Raw genomic sequence first — 24,289 nt, 5'->3', positions numbered from 1 at the left:
ATATCTTTTTTTTTTTTTTGTATTGTTATGCCCAAAACTGCACACAGGACTTGAGGTGAGGCTGCACCAGTGCAGAGCAGAGTGGGACAATCTCTAACAACTTAGAGGTGAAAGCCATTTTTTTCAACACTGAAGGAAAGTGGGGTGCTTTAGGTGGGAAGTGCCAATTGAAGGTTAAGTTCCATCTCTTGCTTGAAGCTGAAACAAATTTTCATAGTTTGCTGTGTACATGTTGCATTGATATGATAATAATAGCTTGTGATAGAAGATGGAAACTATTGAAGGAATGTTTAGTTTGAGATGCGCAAAATGATCAGGTGTCAATGATTGCTGGGGCCATTTGCCATCTTCATTAATGACGTGGACTATGTGACATGATCATCAAGTTTGCTGATGGTAGAGAACTGGAGAGAGTGGCTAATACACCAGATGAGTTCAGAGAGACCCATTTCTCCAGACTAGCTGGAGAAATGGTCTGACGGGAAGCTTATGAAGCTCAACACGGGAAAATGCCATGTCCTGCACCTGGCAGAAATAACTCCACGCATCAGCACAAGCTAGGGACTGAGAGGCTTGAAAACAGCTTGGCAGAGAAGGACATGGGAGTGCTGATTTGTGCCAATCAGCCTACCAAACATCAGTTTGATTGTGAGCAGTGGCATGCTTTTGGTGGAGAAAGCCATTGCTGCACTGTTAGCAGGTTGAGGAAGGTGATCCTTCTCTTCTACACAGCACCAGAAAGGCTGTCTGGAGTGCAGAGCACAATTTTGGTCTCTCCAGTATAAGTCATGGGTATGCTAGAGCAAGTCTGGCTTAGAGCTACAGGGATGATGGTGGGACTGCAGCATCCTTCACTCAAGGAGGCACTGAGAGCTGGAAATGTGCCCGGAGAAGGCTCTGAGGGATCCCGTTAATGTGTGTGAGTACCTGATTGTTTGGGGGAGTGAAGGGTGTGAGGTCCAGGACTCATCTCGGTGCTGTGTGACAAGATGAAAAGCAGCAAGGACAAATTCAAGTGAAAGACTGTAATTTTAAAGCAAAGAAGACACTCATGGCTGAATATTGAAACAGGCATTCTGGAGAGTTTGTGGAAGCTCTGTCCTTGGAGACAGGAAAAACTGGCTGGTCCTTAGCAACCTAATCGAGTTACCCCACTTTGAGCCAGGCATTTGGAGTAGCTGACCTCCAGAGCTGCCTTCCTACCTCTGCTAAATGATGATTTTTTTTGTGTGTGAAAGATGACACTGAGGCAGCTGTTTGGACTATTACAGAGCAATAAACTAAGAAAGGTTGCGTGGAGCTGTAAGTTTTGTGTGTTGCTTGTTTTAAATAAGCTGAAATTTACCTGATACCATGTAATCATAATGCTTAAATTTAGATAATCCTTAGGGGAAGTAATATTAAAAAAAAAACAGGAGGTGATTTTTTTATATACTAAGATTGTGGTTGGATGAGTTTCTGTATTACAGGCTTGATAAATGGGGAAAGCAAAACAGTGCAGGACCAGAAATCTGAGAGTGGTAACAGTTTGGGAGAAAACCAATAATGTTGAAGGCAATTAAGGCAGGTCAATTCTTTAATAGGGGAGTTAGGAGGATGAGACGCAGACTATTTGGGGTAAACATTAGGGTATTAGTGTCCCTGAATGATTTAGCAGAATGCAAGAAACCTAAGCCTAAAAACTGTCTAGTGTTCATTTAAAGGAGGGGAATCATGGCAGTGGTGGATGATGTACTTATGTTGAGAAGAGGGAAGATAGTACAATAGATGCATTTTGATTTTAAAGCCCACTTGTCACATCTCTTGGAGTGGTTTGTGTGGAAGGGGAAGATAGAAGGCTCTAAGATTTGGAGTGTGTAATATGGAAATTAAATGGGTTGGGTTAGTGGAGCTCTTATAGGGCATAAAAGCATCCTGCTTTGTACGTGAGCTGGAGTGGAAGATGATTAGTGGGATGTGGAAAAATATCTTTCGGTCAGCTTTTGTCAGGATACAAAGATTTTAAAGAAGTTGATGTTTTACATTAATTGTTTCCATAAAAGAACAAATTTTAATTAAGGTGGATGAGTAGAACGAGATGATAAATTACTCTAAAAATTGGAATCTAAAAATTCTGTCCTAGCTGCTCTATGACACGCTGAGCATATAACTAGTTTTACTTGCTTACTAGAGCACCCTTCAGTGTTTCTGTCCATCACCCCCTGAGAATGGTGTAATGGTAAATAGTGGTGTCACAATTCATTAGGATTTTTAAATTGCTTTTTAACTGAAATAAAATACCATAATTTTGACACATTTAATACTGGTTTTACATTTTACTGAAGACTACTGTTTAAAATAAATTATTGATTACTTTATTGTGAGAGATGTTTTCCTATAGACTAAAAAAATTTCATTTTGCTAATTGCAAGGTGACTTGTTCTGCATTTTCTTATATACATTACTTTTAATAGTAGGTGTGAGGTACATATTGAAGACTATGTCTTCTCATAAGTAGTCTGGGTGAATTCATACCCTGAATCAAATTATTTCAGTTTCAGCATGTAGAAAGAAAGTCTTATACTATCCTTTGGACAACTAAGGTAAAAAACATTCTTACAAGTATAAACTTGTAAGATAGAAAGCTGATGGTATGCATTGTACTAAGTGAAAGATTAGGACTTGCCAGTGCTACTTTCCTGAGGAATTGCTTTATTTCTTATGGCAGTTTTTTGAACACCTGGTGCTTCCAGTGGACTAGTCTTTTTTCATTAAAGTAGTAGGATAACTAACAACCTATCTTTGCCCATTTGTGCTGGTAGCTGATCTGATCAGGTTTCGACCACTTGAGTTCCAGTCTTAGAAATACCACTTTGCAAACTAAAGATTGTTTTGTTTTCTTCCCCCTCTGTTGATAGGGCTCATCTTGGATTTAGTCCATGACAAGGAAATCTGTAAATGAAGTTAACGATTCACTTTTATGTTTGCAGCTGTCCTATTCTTGTTAAGCACTTGCCTTGATCTTGATTCAATTTGCCCATGTTGTAGTGATTTCCCAGATGACTGCTGCTTTGGTTTAATAATAGGTAGTATGCTGCACCTTATTTTATGAAGCGGAAGTGTCACTTGTCTGGTCATATGCATACATTGTTAAAATATTCAAGCTGATGAAAACCAGGTATTGGTCCATGTACTGTGCTGTTATGGAGCAAATATCCCATGTTTTATATTGAAATACTTGGAGTTAAAAATTGGATCAAAATTGAGTTCAAAATTGTTACTTCACACTTCCTTTTAAGCATTTTTAAGAGATAATACATATGTTTTATGCCTACATTTCTGAGAAGATTCTTTTGTGCAGATTGTGTAGTGGTAAGGGCAGTAAACTTTTTGACAGTACAAACCAAGTATTGTGGGGTTTTTGTAGACGTAAGACAGATAAAATTTGTGAAGTTAGTTTTTCTGGTTTGTACTGTCAGAAATGTAAAAAAAAAATTACCCTTCCGAAATGCAGTCAAACATAATGTTGAGTGTAGAAGTGTTATTTTAGCTTAACATTTTCTTTCAAAGCATTTTTGTTTTTATATAATTGCTTCCTTCAGTTTCTGATGTTTCATACAGGAGACTTATTCAATCTTTCCAAGGTATTTGCAGCATGAGGGCAGTGACCCTCTCACTGACAATTGTGTAGTGCAGACAAGATGTACAGCTTTTTTATTATCCCAGCTGTGGGTAATGTGGTCCCAGACTGTGTGTTCAAACTTGTGTGAATTGGTATTTTAGTGTCTTTTTCAGCAGTATGCTGTTTTGTACTCTGGAAACACTTGTTGCTGAGTTAATGAAATAAAAATCAGACTGTCATACACTGGAAATAAAGAAAAAATGTTGGCATGGAACCCTGCAGTATGGTTGTTAATATAGTTCCTGATGAGGCCTTAACATAATTCTGCTACTGGCAGTTAATTGTTTTGGAAGTTTTGAGGAAGAAGAAACTGGAAAAAGCTGTGCAAAAGGAGCAGCCTGGGGTTTGTAGGATGCACAGGATGTAATGTTTAGCAAATCATGTTGTCATTTAAACTTGTGCCTTATGAAATAATTGAGGCTGAGCTAGTTTAATCTTAACAGGTTTTCAAAATAAAAGTCAGAAAACCAAATTGAATAGTCTCAAAATAAAATTGTTCTAAAGCTTTGTGTTTTAGAAGCTCCCAAACATTGATGGGTTGATCCTGTACTAAAAGCTGTCGTCTGTGGTTGGTTTTTTCTGGCCCAGAGTTATGGCCATCCTCTGGAGATGCTTTCATAAACAAAATACCAATTGTGTTGGATGCAGCAGTTCTCTAAACTTGCATAGTACTTGCTGCAAGGAGTTCCAAAAACATATCTGTTTCTATGCCTTAGTGAATCTTGATTTGATGCTCCAGGGGATAATCCAAATCCCTTCCTTCTATTATACCTTTCTAAACATTTCTGCCATTCTAATCTGCCTTTAGTGAGCATGCGGCTATGTGGTGACTCAGATCAGCAAGCAAGTTTTTTCTGTGGGGTAGTTCCCTGTTTGATCAGCAGGCTGGTCCAGTTTGTCTTGTGGTGCTGCCTGTTTTATAGCCACAAGTGGGCTGAGGGTGTGGGAAAGCAGAATCAGGGAATAAACTGCTATTTTGATGGCAGACTGCAGATGGACTACAAGGAAAAACAGTGTGTTTATTTTAATGTTTAGCATGGTGCAGTAATGGATGTGTTGTAGGCATCTTGCTATGTCTTTGTTAACTCCATTCAACTTGATGAATTGTGAACAAAGATTTGGTCAGTAAAAGGGTTCCTATTGCTTCGGGTTCAGGCACAGCCTATTGTATAGCTGTTTGTTTCTCACTTTATCCTGAGGGAGTGGGAGGGGAGCTGGAGGGGAAGTGTGTTTGCTGGCTTTAAGCTGAGGTCTCTAGTGTTTGCTCTTTCTTACTCCTAAAAGATAAGGTCAGGGTTTTTTCTACTTGAAACTGTTAAACAGATTCAAAAGCATTTTCAATCCCCCCCATTCAATTCTCCCCTGTTTTAGAAAAGACTGTATCAAGTTGTGTGTTGCAGGTACTGAATGTGACTTAATGGTAATACTTGGAAAATGCTGGCTAAAGAATTTCAGTAGTGCATGGAGTTTTTAAATTTGAAATGGCAAATAGCACTAGATAGGACTTCAACTGTTCTATATTTCATGATTTTTGTCCTTATTCTTAGCCACTGATTGAATGACTCCAAAATTGAAAAAGCAAATTGATATTTAGTTTTTGAGAACACTCGCCTTCTGAAAAATAACAATGGTCACAATCTAGGTTTGTTCTTGATCAATTCCAGTTCAAGGCCTCTAATTTGACCCTTTCTCTTTTTTTTTTTTTTAAAGTTTTGAGCTTCTTTTAGCTTAACGTTTTTTTCTAATTTCTCTTCCTCTCCACTACAGTGATTTCAGTGCATTACATTGTAAGGTCCCTTTCATTTTGTCTGTGGAGGTTATGTGTAGGACAGGAGAAAATATGCATTGGAATTGAATGAAGTGTTTTATTTGCCTTGTACACTCAACTGGCATGTGATGAAGCTCAACTGTAACATGCTTTTCAACATAAACCCCTAGCATGAAAAAGGCAGGTTTGCATTTTTTGTTTTCAGTTTTTTTCAGGTTTTGCAGGCATGCACAAACCTATGACTGTTTTTCTGCTGGCAGACAGCCACAAGAAGTCTCTGCTACAAAATGCATACCTGAATCACACCTGCCATGTTTTTCTTTCAGACTCCTATACTTCCCCCTATCTCTGAACATTTTATCCAGGCCAACTGACTTGTTACATGTTTTTAATTACATTAGAGTTTCCCCTTAAGTCCTTTTCTTGTTGTCCACAGCTGCCTGTTTCTGCTCCTCCCTCTTGTTGGATCTGAAGGTTGTGTAGCTATGAGGCTGGTGAGTGGGTGGATTGACTTGCTATGTGTCCGTGTGGCTGTTGAATTGGATGTGAGCAGATGACAAAAGTGGAGGATGGGAAAGAATGCCTCTCTGAGAGCAGTGACTGTCTGGTGCAATGGTTTGACCCAGGCCAGCAGCTGAGCAAGGATGCCTGGCACGGGCATAATTCTATAAGCTGATGTCTTCCTTTCAGTCAAGAAAGGTCAAAGAGGGATATGCCTGAAGTATTACTGCAAGAGTCACTTTTGAACACTGGCATTGTTTTCTGTTACTGATTAACTGAAGTTAGCTTTTTCTGGCAGATAAGGATCAACCTCTAATGGAGTGAGTGCTGTGAGGGAAAACTGTGATGTGGAGTTGGTTATGGGACAGTTTTAGGGGCCTGACCCAAATCTGTGGTCAGCTCAGCTCTTCTGAAATCCAGCTAAAGCATGAGGTGGAGGGAGACCCTATTCCTGCTCTTCTCCTGTGATCTTGGCAGCACATTCAGAGCCTTCTTGAACATACTCCAGAGCTTTGTGCAGCCTTCCATAGGATGCCTGAACTTTAATTTGGCAGAAGACAATCTGAAGTGGAAGAAAACAAAATCCAGATTTAGCTTTCAGTTGGCTGAGTGGTTTGAAGCAGTATTGTGTGTGCATCAATACTGGCATGATGTCTTGCTTGGCTGGTATTGATGGCAGCACAGCAGAAGGATTACTGGGGGACCTTTGCTGCCTGTGAAGCAGCATGATTATCTTGCTGCATCCTTTCAAGCTTGCTAGGTTGAACTGATGAAATTCTATAATTACATATTGAGTAATAGTTATGTGGTGGTTTATGAATCTCAGCTAGTTCACTGTGGGATCAGACAGTTGTCAGCACAGGACATCCCAGAAAAAGAGGAGAAAGGGGGAAAGAGGGAGTGCCTCTGAGCAGTAGCCTGCAGTTAAACTGGTTCAGCTACATTATAAAGCTCCTCTCAAGGGGAAGAAAGGTTTAAAACAAGACCAAGGTGTTTAATTCTTGCTTTAACAATAATTCTTTCAGTTTACTAAGAGACTAGTGGCCACAGGTGATTCTGGGTTTTCTGTTTGTTTGTCTTTCAGTTTTTAAAGGTCTCTGATGTCTATGAGGTTTGTAAAAAGAGTAATAGTGTAGTAGGCCTCCACAGTAATGCAGCAGTAGTATTTCTATGGGCTTAAATCTGGACAGAGAAGTATAAGAAATAGATACTTGATAATAGTATGTTATTTGTATAATTGCAGAGTCCTCTTGTGTTTCTCTGCCTCCATGCTTTGCTTCCTGATGGGATCTACTAGAGCCAATCCCTCCCACCTTCACATGCAGACAAAAACCTGCACATACATATTTATTATACAAAATGTAATTATAGTCATAGATATTTATTATATAATACTATATATAGAAAAAATATTATTCACATAGGAAACATAGCAACATATAGAGTCATAGAATAGTTTAGGTTGGAAAAGCTCTCCAAGATCATCAAGTCCAACTGTTAACTCAGCACTGCCATGTCCACCACTAAACCGTGTCCATAAGTCCCATATCTACACACCTTTTAACTATCTCCAAGTTTGGTAACTCTGCCACTTCCTTGGACAGCCCATTCCAATGCTTGCTAAGCCTTTTGATGAAGAAATTTTTCCTAATATTTGATGTAAACTTAGCCCAGTGCTGCAACTTGAGGCCCTTCCTCTTGTCTTGTCACTTGTTGCTGGGACCAGAGACTGACCCCCATGTCACTACAGTCTCCTTTCAGGGAGTTGTAGAGAATGATAAAGTCACTTCTAAGTTTCCTTTTCTCCAGGATGAACACCCCCACCTCCCTCAGTCTCTTCTCATCAGACTTGTGTTCCAAGCCGTTCTCCAGCTCCTTTGCCCTTCTCTGGACACACTCTAGCACCTGAGTGTACTTCTTGTAGTGAGGGACCCAGAACTGAACACAGCACTCATGGCACAGCCTCACCACCGTACAGGGGGACAATCACTGCCCTGGTCCTGCTGGCCGCACTATTGCTGGTACAGGCCAGGACACCATTGGCCTTCTTGGCCCCCATGGACACATGACTGGCTCATGTTCAGCCACTGTCGATCAGCACTCCCAGATCCTTCACCTCTGGGCTGATTTCCAGCCCCTCCCTCCCCAGCCTGCAGCTCTGCAGGGGCTGTTGTGACCCAAGTGCAGGACCTCATACAATTGGCCTTGGCCAATCAATCCAGGCTGTCCAGATCCCTCCAGCAGATCAGCTTGGTGTCATCTGCAAACTTACTGACAGTGCACTCAATCCTCTAATCCTGATAATTGATAGAGATATTAGGACTCGAGCTGATACTGACCCCTGGGGAACACCACTGATGACTGGACGCTAATTGGATTTAACTGCATTCCCCACCATTCTCTGGCCTGGCCATCCAACCAGTTGTTAACCCAGCAAAGAGTGCATCTGTCCAAGACATGGGGAGCCAGTTTCTTCCAGGAGAATGCTGTGGGAAATGGTTTCAGTGGCCTTACTGAGCCAAGGTATACAGTATCCATGGCCCTTCCCTCATGTACCAAGTGGGTCACCTTGTCACAGAAGGTGATGAGGTTGGTCAAATAGGACCTGCCTTTCCTAAACCTATGCTGATCCTCAGGTTGTCCTGTACATGCCATATGATGGCACTCATAATCTGCATCAGAACCTTCCCTGGCGCTGAGGTCAGGCTGACAAGCCTGAAGTTGGTTCCCCGGATCCTCCTTCCAACCTTTCTTGCAGATGGCTGTCAGTTAGGTAGCCTCCAGTAAACTGGGGCTTCCCTCATGAGCCAGGACTGCTGGTTAAGTGATCGAAAGAGGCTTGGTGTGCACTTCTTGAGCTCCCTCTGTAGCCTTGCATGGATCCCATCCGGCCCCAGACACTTGTATGTCTAAGGTTTGTCCCAGGTTATGAGGCCTTCATTCTGCTCCCTATTCCTTTCTTTTCACTCAGGGACCTTGTTACCTGGAGAATAACTGGTTTCACTATTAGAAACTGAAACAAAGAAGACAGTATCTGAGCCTTTCCATATAATTTTCCAGTACGTTTCCTCTGCATCCAGTAAAGGACGGAGGTTCTTCTCAGCTCTCCTCTTGTTGCTAATGTGTTTATGTGTACATTTTATTGTCTTCTATGGCAGTAGCAAGATCAAGTTCTAGCTGTGTTTTGGCCCATCTAGTTTTCTCTGTCCAAACTTAATGACACCAGAGCTGCCTGCATTGTTTTTCAAAGGTCATAAACTCTCCTTTTCATCTTGAGTTCCAGCCAAAGCTCCTTCTTTAGCCAGGTCGTTCATCTTCTTTGCCTTGTCTTTTGGCACATGGGGATAGCCTGCTGGCTGTGCCTTTAGGATTTCCTTCTTGAATGTGAGGATAGCCTCCCAAGGTACTCTGTTGAGCAATCTCCTAAACAGGCCAAAATCTGCCCTCTGGAAGTGGCAGCTTTGCTGACCCTTCCTACTTTTCCAAGAATTAGAAACTCCATAATTTTGTGATTCTTGAGCTGCAGCCAGCCTCCAATCACCCCAGCATCCACCAGTCCTCAGATCACAAACAAAAGATCCACTGGGGGGGCCCCCCAATGGGCTCATTCAGCTTCCTGACACCATCGGTATCTTCTGCACCCTCCAGGAACCTCCTAGACTGTTTATTCTTTGCTCTACTGTATTCCCAGCAGACATCTATGAAATTGAAGTCCCCTTGAGAAAAAGGGCTAATGATTATGAGACTTCTCCCAGCTGCTTGTAGAATAATTAATCTGTCTCTTTTTCCTGGTTGGGTGGTCTATAGCTAACTCCCACCTGGGTTTCTGCCTTTTTGGCCTATTACCTTGATTACTGCCCCATAAACACTTAACCCTATCATCACCATCATTAAACTCTAGACAACCAAAACAGTCTCTAACATACTGGCTACCCCACCATCTCTCTATTCCTCCTTATCCCTTGAGAAGGGTTTATAGCCAGCTATTGTAGCACTTGAGTTGTTCCACCGTCCTTCCATGGTGATGGCTATGTCATAGTATTCCAGCTGCGCAGTGGCTTCCAGCTCCTCCTGTTTGTGGCCTATGCTGCATGCATTGGTGTAGATGCACTTCAGGTGGACAATTAGTTCTGCCACCTTTTTTTGGAGGTTTGTGACAGTTTTTCAAAGACTTCTGTTGTTTCTAGGACATCAGTAACTCTTGCGTCTTTGCTGCAACAAAGATCTCAATCCCCCACCTCCACTGAGATGGCCAGCTGACAGACCTCACTAGCACACTGTCCCTTAAATACTGACAGTGTCCCCAAGCTTTTTTTCTACCATGCCTGATATTTATCCCTTTCCCCTTTAAATTACTTAAAAGCTCCTACAATGAGCTGTGATAATACCATGCAAAAATCCTTTCCCCCTCTTTGAGACAGGTATACCCCATCTGTTGCCAGTAGCCCATGGTGTCACATAAACCAATCATGGATCAAGAAACCCAATGACACCAGCTGATGACACCAGTTATAGAGCCAGGTATTATATTCTGCTTGATCTTCCTGTGATTTCTTCTCTCATGCTTCTTTGCAACTGGAAGGATATAGGAGAAACTGTTTGTGTTCTGATCCCATAACCAGTTGTCCCAAGGACATTATTCTGCGTACATTATTTTCCATATAGAAGTCCTATTTCTGTATAAAAAAGATTCTTGGTTACCTAATTTTAAAAGGATCAGATGACTGTATAAAAAGTTACTGCTGTGAGATACTTTTTTGTTAGCTGTCTATGACTTCTTACATGGAACTGTCTTTATAATATTACATTAAGGGTAGGATTTTATGTCTGCTAATATTAGTCTTGGTGAAGCAATGATGCTGTTAACACTGTCATGAATTTAGGGGTTGTCTGTAATACTTTTTGAAATCCTCCAGTCTTTTTCAGTTTTATTTAATGTACTGACCAGTGTGGTATACCAGTAGCAAATGTCATTGTTTTTTCGTTTGTGGATAAAGGTACCAACTTTTGGGAGTGTTTTAATTATATATATATGGTTAAATGTATAGCTATATAGATAGGTGTATTTCATTATATATATATATAATATGTGAAGTGAAGAAGATATGAGGAGCTCATCCTTTTTACCTTTCTGTTACCAAAAGGAGAATAATCTCACATTTTCTTATTCCTGTTTAGGATGAGACCTTATGCCCTGTATTCCATAGCAGACCAACACTCCACAAAGACCTGTTTGAGGTGTTTCAGATCACTAAAAATTCAGAAGTAGAAGCAGGAAAAAAGTCCCTTTCAGAAGTAGTAATCTGCTACCTTATCTTGATGGTCTGTGAAATCACAGTCTTCAAAGAATGTCATAAGTGCTTTCTGCATCTTGTTTTGCTGTCTGGCAATATTTAAGTATCTGTTACAAATTTCTCATCAAGATTTACTTATCTCCCTCCAGCAGGATAGTTCTTTAGTTAAACTAGCTGCTGAGGGAAGGATGACATGAGGGAATAAAGACTATTGAGCTTTTTTCAGCTGTGTTTAAAATGTGTATATCTGAGAGACCCAGCAGCTTGTCTACTGTAGCAAGGTTTTTAGTTGTGCTAGAAGATATGGTGAGGGACTTTTTACAAGGTCACGTAGCGATAAGAGAAGGGGGAGTAGCTTCAAACTGGTGGAGTAGGTTAGATTAGATATTGAGAAGAAATTCTTTACTGTGAGGGAAGTGAGGCACTGGAACAGGTTGCCCAGAGAAGCTGTGGATGCCATATCCCTGGAAATGTTCAAGGCCAGGTTGAGCAGGGCTGTTGGCCACCTAATTTAGTGGAAGATGTCCCTGCCCATGACAGAGCATTGGAACTAGATGGCCCTAAGGTCCCTTACAGCCCCAGTCATTCTGTGATAATACTCTTCTGCCCTTTATGAGCTGGGGAGAGGAAGTGTTGTCTTGGCCTTTTTCTTTTGGTTGCATAATTTGGTACAGATTAACAAGAATTCATTCTGAACAGTGATAACTTGTCAGGATTTTGTGTTTGGAGACTTTTTTCCCCTCTGCTGAGAGGAAATCTGGGGTGCGGGCTTCTGTGGGTTAATTATTATTGTGATAAGCAACCAAGTTAGAGAAGATTTTGCTTGTGCTTTTTCCATGATGCTGGATAGTGAAACTACAGCTCTTGGCATGATTCCCATATGGCTGCTTTTTCTTTTTTCTTTCCTCATCTATGTATGCCAGTACCAGACTGTATAAAAAAAATTCAGTTTCACTACCTAGGGACTTCAGGCTGATTAATTTAATAAATGTGGGTGCCAAAGTGCTTAAATATAACCTGGCTACGTTTGCACATGTTATCTGAAAGTGCTTATGAACACTGCTCTGCCAGCAGCTGTTTCAGAGTTCAGAGGTCATTGGAGGTTTTGACTGCTTGGAACTAATATCAATGCAAAATAACATGTATTGAGAAAGGATTGCCTGGCCTTATGATTTTGAACTGTGTGTGTTATACATGCAGAGTAATGTAGAAATTAAGATCTTTGCAATCACAATGTATGCCTGAGAGAACTGAACCAGCATAAGCACAAGTTAGTGCTCAAAACCACCATCTTCATCTTACTTCTCTTGGAGACTTTGGTACATATACTGTAGCAGATTTACTTAAAATGTACTTGAATCAACAGTGTTAATGAATCTTAAATTTAGTCTATTATTTTGACTTTCATGTTACATGTTAGCCTGAATTTCAATACTGTAACTTTTTTAATGGTTGGCCTGTTTCTCTGATAGGTTGTCAATTTAATTCTTTCTCAGAATATGCCACTTCACAAATAGTCCCCAGTGTAAAATGATCTCGTTTACTATTAATTTGCTGTTTGGTACATGGACTCTAGCAGAGCACCATAGTTACTTTAGTGTCATAATACCTCAGTGCTTTCAAAAGGGCAGGCTGCCCCTTTTGTGCAGTGTTATGAATAGCACATGAACTGAAGTCTTACTTAAGATAGAATGTTAGGGACAGGCTTCCAGTTGCTGTCAAAACTGTATAGTGCTTCAGAGCTGAATGGATTGTGACACTGCATCTTATTTGTGTGTTTTGCAAGGTTTTTCTCTCTCTCTTTCTGTCTTTTACTGTAATTCAGTCGCCCTCATAATACTGTGTCAGCATGGTTTGTAATAGGTTGCCTTGCAAGAGTCTGCAGTTTTTTCACTTCATGCTTATTCACCACAGTCCTGCCACAGAGCTGTCTTTGCAACTTAGTACACTGACACTTCCTTATAGTATTTCCTGTTTGTCATGGCTTTTGTTGCTGTACAAAGCTCTATGCACTGATAGGTTTTTTTTTAGTCCCTTGCGTTACCTTTTTGACCCTCCTGGTCAAAGATGCATTCTTGACACTCTCCCTTTTTATTGGCACAAAAGGCCTTATTTCCTGTTTTGTTTTTGAACATTGCAAGGAAAATTTCTGCCTGGGGTAGCTATCTGAATTACTGCTTTTTTTACCCCTTTGGTCTGACCATCCCTTGTCAGTTAAACGGTCAGCAAGACTATTTCAATTTACCTCCAAAGAGCCTAGGCCTGGACTCAAAAACAGCACTAGGACATAATCTGCTTTGTTCTTCTGTCTTCTTGGTCAACCCATTGTTTATTTTCTGTAACATTATGCTCGTGATGTCTAGCCAGTCACCTGCCTAAAGGCAAACATGCTGGCTGGGGCTGATTAGGTATCAAATGCCACTGTCCCACATCAGGGGAAAAAAAAATCGAGAGATCTACTGGATTCTTGTCTCTTACTGGATCTTCTTCATAGTTCAGTAATTTTACTTGGTGAAGATGAGAATTGATATCATTAGATACATATTACAAGAAAATAGTCTTTCAGTCTGACTGCTCTGCATGGTAGAGAATTGCAGTATGCAGTAGATATGTTAATTTGCAAATTTTGTTTCTGCGGACACTTGTCCTTCAGTTATTTGTGTATATGTATTTTCTTGATGCAAATTCGATTGTATACTTGCCCATTGTTACAAGGTGGTTTACCACAGAAAACCAAAGGAAATGAAGCCTCTGTGAATAAAAGAGATTGGACCCAGAAAGATTTGAAATATACCCAAAAAATGTGATTTAAACCGAAGGAGGTTAGATATTGGTACCAAAAAAAAGATGTATTTTCTATGTAATAGTAAAAGAGGCAAAGAGAAAGGAAGAGGAAAGAAAGAAAAAGAAAAAGAGGTGTGCATGTTGGTTGGGGGGAACAGGGGGAGAGTGACAGGGGTTAGGTGGAAGCATGTCACCCATCTGAGGGTCCCAAAGACATCCCATTGCTCCCCTCTGTCTGATCTTCTTGGCGTGAGGGTCCCCCGTTGCCGCCACCACACGCCCAAGAGTTCAGAATTCCGTGGGTTCATCCCCGCTTTGGGCAGGCGGGAGCGCCCAGGTGCCCCCCTGGCAGGGGCCCAGTTTGACGCTGCCCCTTGCAACACTGAGGGTCTGTGGCATTGCCTGCAGTGCTCTGGTGCAGGGTCGGGGTGGGACCCCTTTGTTGGGGCCTTTGATGGCTGTGATGCCCCCTCTGCTGTGGAGAAGCTTTTCCCAGGGTGAAGGGACCCCTCAGGTATCTCCTCTGCCCAGCGGAGGGTGGGCGGTCACTGCCTCTCACCAGAGGGTTCCAACAGGCACCCAAAACCTCTCCTTCCCCCACCCTTTGGTGCCAGGGTCTGTGGGGGCTTGGGGCTGCTGTCTCCTTCCTGAAGGTGCTACGCTTGATTGCTGTGTGAATGTATTCTTCTCTCCGTAGACCTGAACTTAACTGTGTTTTATCTCCATCAGCGAGCAGTTGGCTGCCTGGGTCAGAAGCTCTGTTCAGGGTGTGGTGGTCTTCTCTGCAGTTTTTGTAACACAGTTTCACTATATAAGTGAAAGTCCTTCATGAAGATATTTAGGCCATAAATTAAAACATTCAGTCTCCAATATCCATCAATCTTTTGGAATTAAATTTTGTGTTCATTTACCCAGGAGTGTAGGATTAAACATTCATTTTAGTGAGTTTGTGATGTTATTGCCAACACATTTTAATATTCATTGTGGCAGTTAGGGACATGGTTTAGCTGTGGACTTGGTGTAGTGCTGGGTTTAGAGTGTGACTTGATGATCTTAAATGTCTTTTTCAAAACCTAAATGATTCTGATTCATTGCTGAAATACCGGAAACTATTTGAAATTGTGTGTAAAAGTTTATCTATGGTTCTGACCTAGCCTGGTGTCAGGATTTTTATGCTACAGTGAATTGATCCTTAATCTTTTCCTGAAGTTGTTAACAAACTGATCAATAGGATCAGCTATTACCACTGTTTCAGTTTGCTCTGAATTTTGCATAACTTGATGCAAGAAAAAGCACCTGAGCCTTTCACTTGTTTTTATTCTTATTTTGTTATAATACTATATTATAAATGACAATACTATATTGGCTTTTGCATTTATATATTAGCTTTTGCATGTTGTTATTAATCAGAACGAACTATTTTGATATGGTACAATATATACTTACTTTTAACTGCTTTTGGCATAGTATAATCTCTGTTTATGTAGGCACCATATAGCTTCTTTAAATAGTAGTGTTATATACATATATATATATACACACATATGTATATATATGTGTGTATATAAAATTTCTTAGACCATAGCCTAATAGAGGCTGTAGGATGTTAAAGTGCTTTTTCGTGTAACTAACTCAGCAAATGGTCTAAAATAATGAATTTCCCACATTCAGGGCCTATCTTATCTGAAAGACAACGTAACTCAGGCAAAAGCCAGAACACCGAGAAAAGAGAATTTATTGACCCTTGTTATCAGGGAATAAAACCACAAGAAGAAATAAAATATATTGATCTAATCAACAGGATGGTACGCAGACAAGTCAAAGGTTAAAAACTGAGCAGGAAAATCCCTGAAACATCTAAAATCACAAGAATGTTTGAATAATGAATGAAACTCATTATTAATGTATACGTTGCATCATGAATATGTATGTAATGTAACAGTATATAGAGAACATTGTTTTACACTAACTGGTGTGTTTTCTGGCCCATCGCCAAAAACACCCCAGCTCTGGTTATTTGTACTTTTTTTTTTTTATCCCGTATTAAACTTTTAAAAATTCTCAAGTGTGAACTTCGTTTTTTGCATACTGTGAGTTTTAATGCCATGAAGGAATAAAAATCTCATCTCTGCTGCAGTTTGAAAAAAGGTCGTATTCCTATTGCTCAAAATGCATCGTGTAAAATGCATTAATCTGAAATATCTATTAAGTTAAATAAAGCTGAAGGGAAACTACATGTCATGCTAAGGCTTTTTTAGGTTGCCTTTGACATCAGCTGTTGACATCAACTTTGACATCAACTATTGGATAGAAAAACAGCTGTTTTTTCAACAACTAGATTTAATTATTTTTGCAGCAATTTTAACTCCAAAGCTTTCTTAGTTTTGACTGTATTTTGAATGGCTTTCTCTAGCGCATTTTCTTAAGTGGTGTTATGTGCTGTTTCTCATTACAGACGCCTCCACCTCAATAAGAAAGCCACGGACAAACAGCCATATAGCAAGCTTCCTGGTGTTTCACTTCTAAAGCCGTTAAAAGGCGTGGATCCTAACCTGATCAATAACCTAGAAACCTTCTTTGAGCTGGATTATCCTAAAGTATGTATATTATTTAGTGTAGTTTTTTTTCCTCCTATGTCTCAAAAAGTCACATGATGAACTTGGATGATATACTGCTTGGTTGTCTTGGATTGTTCTTCCTTCTGTAGAAGATGTATCATTACATATTTTACATGTTGCAAACAAACATAGTCCTTTTTAAAAAGCTGTCTATTGAGGACCATGTCCAAGGCTTAAGGGTGAAACATACTCTACACTCCACTAAGATTTGCTTAATCGATGTTGCTGTATTGTGGTGTTTATAGATTTAAGTGTTTCATACTGCTGCAAGAGCTTACTTGAGAGACAGGAAATTCTCCTCAGTTTAGTTGAGATGCAAGAAATTCTCCTCAGTTGACTACTTTTCTGTAAGAGATCCTCCAATAGAGAGCACTTTAACTGATAACCTGAAACTTTTTGGTGGTTCTTACTGATGGCTCATCTAATGAAGAGTTGCTCAGTGATGAGATAGTGTACCTCACCAGTTGTTGGTAGGTAGGGTATTCTCTAAGCCATGTGTTAGTGTTGAGAAGCAAATAGTTCAGAAAAGCTCACATTTGCTGTTGAACACTGTTTGAATGTGTAATACAAGCAATAAGCAATGTAATTGATAAGTGTGTCAGATGCTCTCCTTGCTCTAAAGAGCTTAAAAGAAGTAAATGTTTGCTGTATCATTCAATATTTGAAGTATGCTCCTGTGGATGGGAAAAAGTACATTTTTTACTGAATTTGTGTCTGCTGAAATTTGAAATTTAGCTTTAACATAAAAACTGCTCTTTTCTCAGTTCTTCTCAAAACTGCATCTGACACTGCTTCTCCAATGGTAGAAGGTCAAAGGTTTGTGTGAGCTGTACAGTCAGTGTTTGTGTATTCTGAGAGCCTTAAACTGGCACCTAAGTAGGCAGGGTAAAACAAATAAAAATCTGTATCACTTGGAACTAATCAGAAATTGGAATTTTTTTCTGTAATGAAGCTTTGAGTCTTTTGAAAAGCTTCAGACATGAACATACGAATTCTTTCAGCTCAACAAAGTGCAATAAAGTGTGGCCAAGCACATTTTAAAGCATACTTAAGGCAAGCTGCATATGCCAATATTGCAAACAGTGCAAAGAATCTTCAGCAATATCATAAGCTGTTATATGACCTATAATGAGCATCCAAACATTATGCATCTGATACATTTGGTTACATATAAAATTTGTTTAATAATTAAAAAAAATAATGTTGGATCTTGCTTTACAAAAGGTAGTTTTGGTCCTTAGTTCTGAAAACATATGGATAATAATTTTAAAATGTTGCTACTACACACAAATCTGAGTTTCAGGTAACAGTAGATAATCATGTTTTTTCCAAGGAGAGTGAAAATGCATGTGTGGATGCTTCAGTTTGCTGCAGCACAGATTAGACAGTATGAGCAAGGTCCCCAAACTGTCTGAAAAAACTTTTTATAGTTACTGTCCAGAGCTACTTTAAGAGATGACCACAAAAATTAGAGCAACAGTATTGCCTGGTATTCAAAATTCAGCTGTGCAGTGAAAAATCATTATGGAAGATTAATCTGAAACTTTTTCCAGTGAAGCTGAATTCAAACTGTGGTGATAATTATTCTCTTCTGTGATACATGGTGTGAAATACTCTTCTCTTGAATGGAATCCAGTTATGCTGTCTCAAAACTACAGGACTTAAACATAATATTTTTATAAGTGAAGAGTTCTCACCTACTGTGCATATTGTAATTGTGCAAAAGTTTCTCTATTCATGTTAAATTCAAATGAACCGGATGGTAATGCTTGTGTCAATAAGCCTTTTTTTTTTTACTTTGCTACTGCATAGAAAGGCCATTTGTTTTGAATTTTTCTCTTCTCAAGTATTGGAGTCTGAAATATCTGGCTTACTTCTGGTTGAATTTCTTGGAGAATATGGGCAAGAAGTGTCATTGCTGCTGTGGATTGAAGATTGATTATATAATGAGTTGGAAAACCAGTTTTATTGTACACAATTTTAATGTGCAGTAAAAAAATAATTTCTTCAGTTATTTATTTCTATGGTGTTCATGCTGTCAAGATTCTGTTGTGATGTGAGGACCTGTCTGCTTAATAAGACAACTCTTAAAATCCATTCTCCATGCTGTAAGATGGTAGAAGTCAAACACTGCATGCTCCTTAACAAAATTGACTTTAAGTTTGCATTCTGAGAGGTAAAGATATTTGCCTGATGGTTTGTAGTGCTAGAACAAATTTAAACTCCCATTTAAATTATGTTAAATTTCCTCAGTATTCTGAATGGAGTTAGAGTAGATCAGGCTTTTGTGTAAAACAATACCATTTATTGATTTTTTACAGCAGCTGCTGCAAATGTCCAAGAAAATTGGTTCTTGTTGGATTGAATTTTTCAGTCGTAGACTGTCAAAATGGCTTTTGGGTATCTTGATCAGAAATTTGCATTTTTTGTATTTTATTCTATCTATTGGAGCTTTTAATAGCTCTAATTTTAACAGGGTAGAAAAAAAAAAAGTTGTATCAGGTAAGAAGTATTTGCTTCATTGCCAAAGCAGAAGTACCTTTATCGAAGCTGCCTCAATGTTGAATGATTTATTTCTTTGCCCACTATCACTAGCTTGTATAAGCATATAGCATCTACAGCTTTCCCTTAACACTTGCTTTTCAACCATTACTCTATTAATAAGAAAATACACATATGTTACATATACATATTCCTGAGCTTTGTTGTACAACTAAGTATACATATGTACATATACTGGTCTCTGTGGGTTGTCTTCCAACTCTGTTCTGCATATGTATCTATAAAGTAAAGGAATGGAAGATGTAGTTCAGAGGTATGCAGTCATAGTGTGTCATAACCTCATTTTTTAATATTGCAGGTGCTGTCATTTCATTGAATATAATATTTGATTTAAGATTTCGTATGTGAGCAAAAATGGAAGTGGAAACAAAAATTTAACATTGTACACCAGAACATCTTATTTCATGACTAATAGAAACCCTTCAATAACAGAAGAAGTAATGTTCATCAGTAAAAGAGTTCATTGAGACACAGCCTTAGTTGTTTTTTCAGAAGTACTTGGCTGTGTATTAAAAAACTAGACTCATTTAGCTGTAAAACAACCCCTTTGTTTTTAATTCTATAACAGCACTCTTTATTTTTTTAGCTTACTACGCTCTTAAGCTTTATTTCATAGACCGTATGGATATTAGCTGTATGTATGTAAATATATATGTGAGTGTATACATTTTTGTTTTTACTAGTATGAAGTACTACTCTGTGTACAAGATCATGATGATCCAGCTATTGATGTGTGCAAAAAGCTCCTTGGCAAATACCCAAATGTTGATGCTAGACTGTTTATAGGTAAGCAGTGCAACTTGAAGGTGGGACTCTGACTTGTAAAATGATAGGTCTTCAGCTCCATATGGAGTACTCTGCATTGGAGTTGTAGACTCCATATGTATATGGACTTAAATAAATAGTTGTCTTGTTCAGCCCATGTTGCTTCTGTAGCTTAATCACTGATTTGCAGTAAAAAGTAAGTTTGTAGTCAGCCTGTGACAAAAGTCCAAAAAAACTTAAGAAGGAATGGTTTGGGTAACTCCCTGCAATTTTATCTCCTAATTCCAAAACAACAGTTTAAATCCTGTCTTTGCACTGAACTAAATGTGCAGGAAGTGACTCAGAGTTGTGGCTGTATTTGAGCTTGAGGTCCTGCAGCAGTCCTTTTTAATCTGCTTAGGCTGCGTGGCTCTTTCTTCACTTTGAATTAGCGGAGGAAAGGGGAATTAGAACAAGGTAGTAAAATGTAATTGGTTTTTTTTTTCTCTGATATAAAAAGAACTTTACCATGTCCGTCAGCTGGATGTAAAGGAGTGTGTCTCACTTTATTCTGCTCCTTTTTAATTTTTCTGCTGAAATTACTGTAGAATACAATCTTCATAATGATAGTCTCAAAGAATAAGAGATGAATAACGTTTACCTTACAAGAATGTAGTAATAAGCTTTATAGTTCTACTGCTCCTTTAATTACATTAATCTCGCTACACTGCCATTTTAAGGAAGCATTTGAATATTTTTTCTTTTTATTTTTCCAAGTATAAAATATAGAAGTGAAGGTATACATAAAATATAGACATTTTGTATAAAAGTGGACTTTAAGAATTAGTGGGTAAATATTTACTTCAGTTCATATATTTAAATATTTTGGATATTGAGTCTCAATTCTAAAAACTCCCCATACATTAATTTTTATAATGTTTGTATTTTTTAGGTGGCAAGAAGGTTGGCATCAACCCTAAGATTAATAACTTAATGCCTGGCTATGAAGTTGCCAAATATGATCTCATATGGATTTGTGATAGTGGAATCAGAGGTAGGTGTGTATGTGCTAACTGTTAAACTGTGCTTATTCACCATAAGCAAGCAGATTTTGGAGACTAATTTAACTGAGACTATAAGCAGAAATTAAAGTTAAAAGTCTGGAAAGAAATGTTTTTGTGAAATAAAAGATTAGCCTCTAATTAGAGGAGAAAATACCTTTAAAAATACAATTCAGGCTGTTTCCATTTTATTTGTTGTTGATCATAACAATTGTTAATCGCTAATATTATTTTTTTGTGAAACCATTTTTATAATATAGGACGCATCAAAGCACATGTACTCTTGATGCTGGTAATAAAATGAGAATCAGTGTCTCGCTGCAGTAGTCTGCTAATGACAGAGTTTCTCCATCAAGTGTCATTTTTTCATTTGTCACTTAGTAACACCAGACACGCTGACAGATATGGCCAATCAAATGACTGAAAAAGTGGGCTTGGTCCATGGGCTTCCCTATGTTGCAGACAGACAGGGGTTTGCTGCTACTCTTGAACAGGTGAGTGCAGTGTTGTGGGAGGGCGGATCTTGTTTTATTCTTTTTTGCTTACAAAGCCTTGCTGAGTGAAAGCTGTATTGTGCCTCTTGTACTTTTTGAGTAATGAAATGGTTATTTTTTAGCTGCAGTCACACTTCCAACTCAGGGTAACTAGGACAATTTCTAAGTACTTCAGAGTTCTTCTGTGGTGCTCTGTCTGTTGATTCAGTATTTAGGTTTACAATATGAGCAGTAAAGATTACAAGATACATGTTTTGCAGTTTATATTTAAAATTATTAAAAAACTGAAGAATTGAATTGATGAATGCTTTCTAGTGCTTAGCAGAAAGGACTAATTAATTTTATTTGGATATCTGAAAAAGCACACAAAAATGGCCATGACAAGTCTAAGTGAAGTCTAACTCACACAGTATCTTACTTCCAGCAGGATTTACAAGCAGAGTCTTTATGGAAAGTAGAATAAATGCAAGGCTTATATCCTATTTTCCTGTAATACTGCCTCAATGTTCTGTAATTTTCAGCTGAGAGACTACCTGAGCAGGACCCAGACTTGTATGTTTACTAATCCTTAATATAAAAACATTTTAGTAAGAACAGATTTCTTAAATTAACTTTTCCATTATTTTTTGAGTCCATATAAATCTTTAACATCTGTAATTTTCTATACCAGGAAGTTGCATAGATCTATTTGTTACAGGATCTATATCTGGTTTACTGAGACCCTTGTTCTATAGTGTTATTTCATGTCTCATAATAATTGTATTGTGAAAGAGAAAGTGAAAGTTTGATTCCTATTCACCATCTTCATATTATTCATTCTGTTCTATTCTTCCCTGTCCTCTTTCTCAGTAAGTTCTCTTTGGTAGAAAGAAGAGCTTGAGTTTGGCTTTTTGTTCCTTGTGTCTCAAGGCATGTCATCTAATCCATTTTTATTTGGAGCTGGCATGTATAAGGCATTTTGGCCCCAAGGCTAACTGGTAGGGGGATGAAAGAGAGAAATGTGAGAGATGAAAGTGTGGTGAAATTCACTACTCTGACATTGCTCTAAGTGAGAGATGCTTTTGTGCTGATTTTTTTTCTTCCTTTTCTTCCTTTTTTTTTAAATGATACAAAGTCTGAATTTTTTCTTACAAGAGAAAAGCAGAGGTCTATAGCACAAATTTCCTAGTATTGCTACTTGTTAAAGCAAGAATTACAACTCCTGCTCCTGTATTCCTGGAAGAGCTTTTTGCCTGCTGATCCAAGATACTGCAAGATGAGCACACCTTTTGTTGAATAAGTTTACTGTACCAGTGTGAAGGCAGTCTACACTAAGTAATAATGAGAGGCACTAGCACTCATTCCCTCTGTTTTGTAGGTCATTCCTAGTCTTCAAGTACTGAATCTTGTAAAAAGTTTTTCTCACAATCTGAGTTTTTTCTTCATTGTTTTTGTTTGCAAGCATGCTAAGTAAACAAATCTCCCATGCTTCTGTAGAATCATATAGTAAGTTTCTAAGAACATGTATGCAGGAATGCAGTTAATTTTCACATGTCTGTCAGTTATCACCACATAATACATTAATCTTAGTGATTAATCAGTTACTTAATGGATTTTTAACACATATATTCCCTGAGAAAAACTTCAGTAAGTTAGAAATTAAATACAAAATGAACTGCAGTAGTTCAATATGTGAATTTAAAACCTGCTTATAGATTTGCAAAAATACAGCCAATATCACCAATAGATTTCTCAGATCTGGTGATACTGTAGGTTTTTTTAAATAGTACTAAAGGTCTTTCCAAATACACCATTGTAATTGGCCACACCTAGTGTATTCTACCCTCCTTATGTTTCCAGAGGACAAAGTTGTCATTGTAGTACTTAAATACAGAGTTTTAAATGCCTTTTGTTCTTTTCACAGGTCTATTTTGGTACTTCACATCCAAGGTCATATATTTCAGCCAACTTAACTGGCTTTAAGTGTGTAACAGGAATGTCATGCTTGATGAGGAAGGATGTCTTGGACCAGGCTGGAGGACTGATAGCTTTTGCACAGTATATTGCTGAAGATTACTTTATGGCCAAAGCGATAGCTGACCGGTAAGATGACTCTGAAATAAGCTTATTGCTTTAGGTGTAGTTTAAATCTTTCTTTTTGTTTGCTTTTTGGGTTTTTTTTAAACACATAGCACATACTGTTAGTATCAGTGTTCATATCAGCTTCACATATATATAGCAAGCATATTAATGACATGTGCTTTGTCCTATCAGTATAAGGCTTTTAGGAATAATTAAGCCATATCACTGTTAATTCCTTTAGAGAAAAGTTTCAGAACTTGGTTTAAGTTCTGTGTTTAAGTTCTTGGTTTAAGTTTGTTTTTTTCCAAAGAAGAGTCTTGTTGAAATATGGTTTTAGTTTTTTTTGCCTACACCCATTGTAATAGTAGGACACATGCCAAAGAAACTTCTCAAGCCTATGAAATTGCAGTTTTTATCTAGTTGGTTTTTGCATCTGTTATTTACAGATTTTTATTATAACAAATTCCTTTTTCAGGGGCTGGAAATTTGCAATGGCCACGCAAGTTGCAATGCAAAACTCTGGTTCATATTCTATTTCTCAGTTTCAGTCCAGAATGATCAGGTAAGATTTTGATCTTTATTTCCTCTCCCATCCATCCCTGCTCCCTTCTTTTGGTGGGGACAGCCTGATGTGAGGGAACATATTTTCCAAGTGAATTTGATCTAATGCCCAGTGTGCTAAAGTTCAGTGCACAGCTTGATGCATGCTTCTTCATTAGTGTTGGGAGAGAGGCGCTGACT

At 38.6% G+C, this 24,289-nt stretch overlaps 1 protein-coding gene across 1 annotated transcript in view; it reads left to right on the top strand.

Moving 5' to 3' along the window:
• Positions 1 to 24,289, top strand: part of UGCG (UDP-glucose ceramide glucosyltransferase) — a 36,010-nt gene that overhangs the window by 8,089 nt on the left and 3,632 nt on the right. The window contains exons 2-7 of the mRNA XM_066568863.1: positions 16,464 to 16,605; positions 19,872 to 19,974; positions 20,885 to 20,986; positions 21,375 to 21,487; positions 23,391 to 23,569; positions 24,024 to 24,110. Coding sequence (XP_066424960.1) covers positions 16,464 to 16,605; positions 19,872 to 19,974; positions 20,885 to 20,986; positions 21,375 to 21,487; positions 23,391 to 23,569; positions 24,024 to 24,110 — 726 coding nt within the window. The remainder of the gene's footprint in view (positions 1 to 16,463; positions 16,606 to 19,871; positions 19,975 to 20,884; positions 20,987 to 21,374; positions 21,488 to 23,390; positions 23,570 to 24,023; positions 24,111 to 24,289) is intronic.

Source organism: Molothrus aeneus, chromosome Z, assembly GCF_037042795.1.
Source record: "Molothrus aeneus isolate 106 chromosome Z, BPBGC_Maene_1.0, whole genome shotgun sequence".
Taxonomy (NCBI): domain Eukaryota; kingdom Metazoa; phylum Chordata; class Aves; order Passeriformes; family Icteridae; genus Molothrus; species Molothrus aeneus.
Note: the sequence above shows the minus strand (reverse complement) of the source record. Positions and strands in the feature narration are given on the sequence as shown.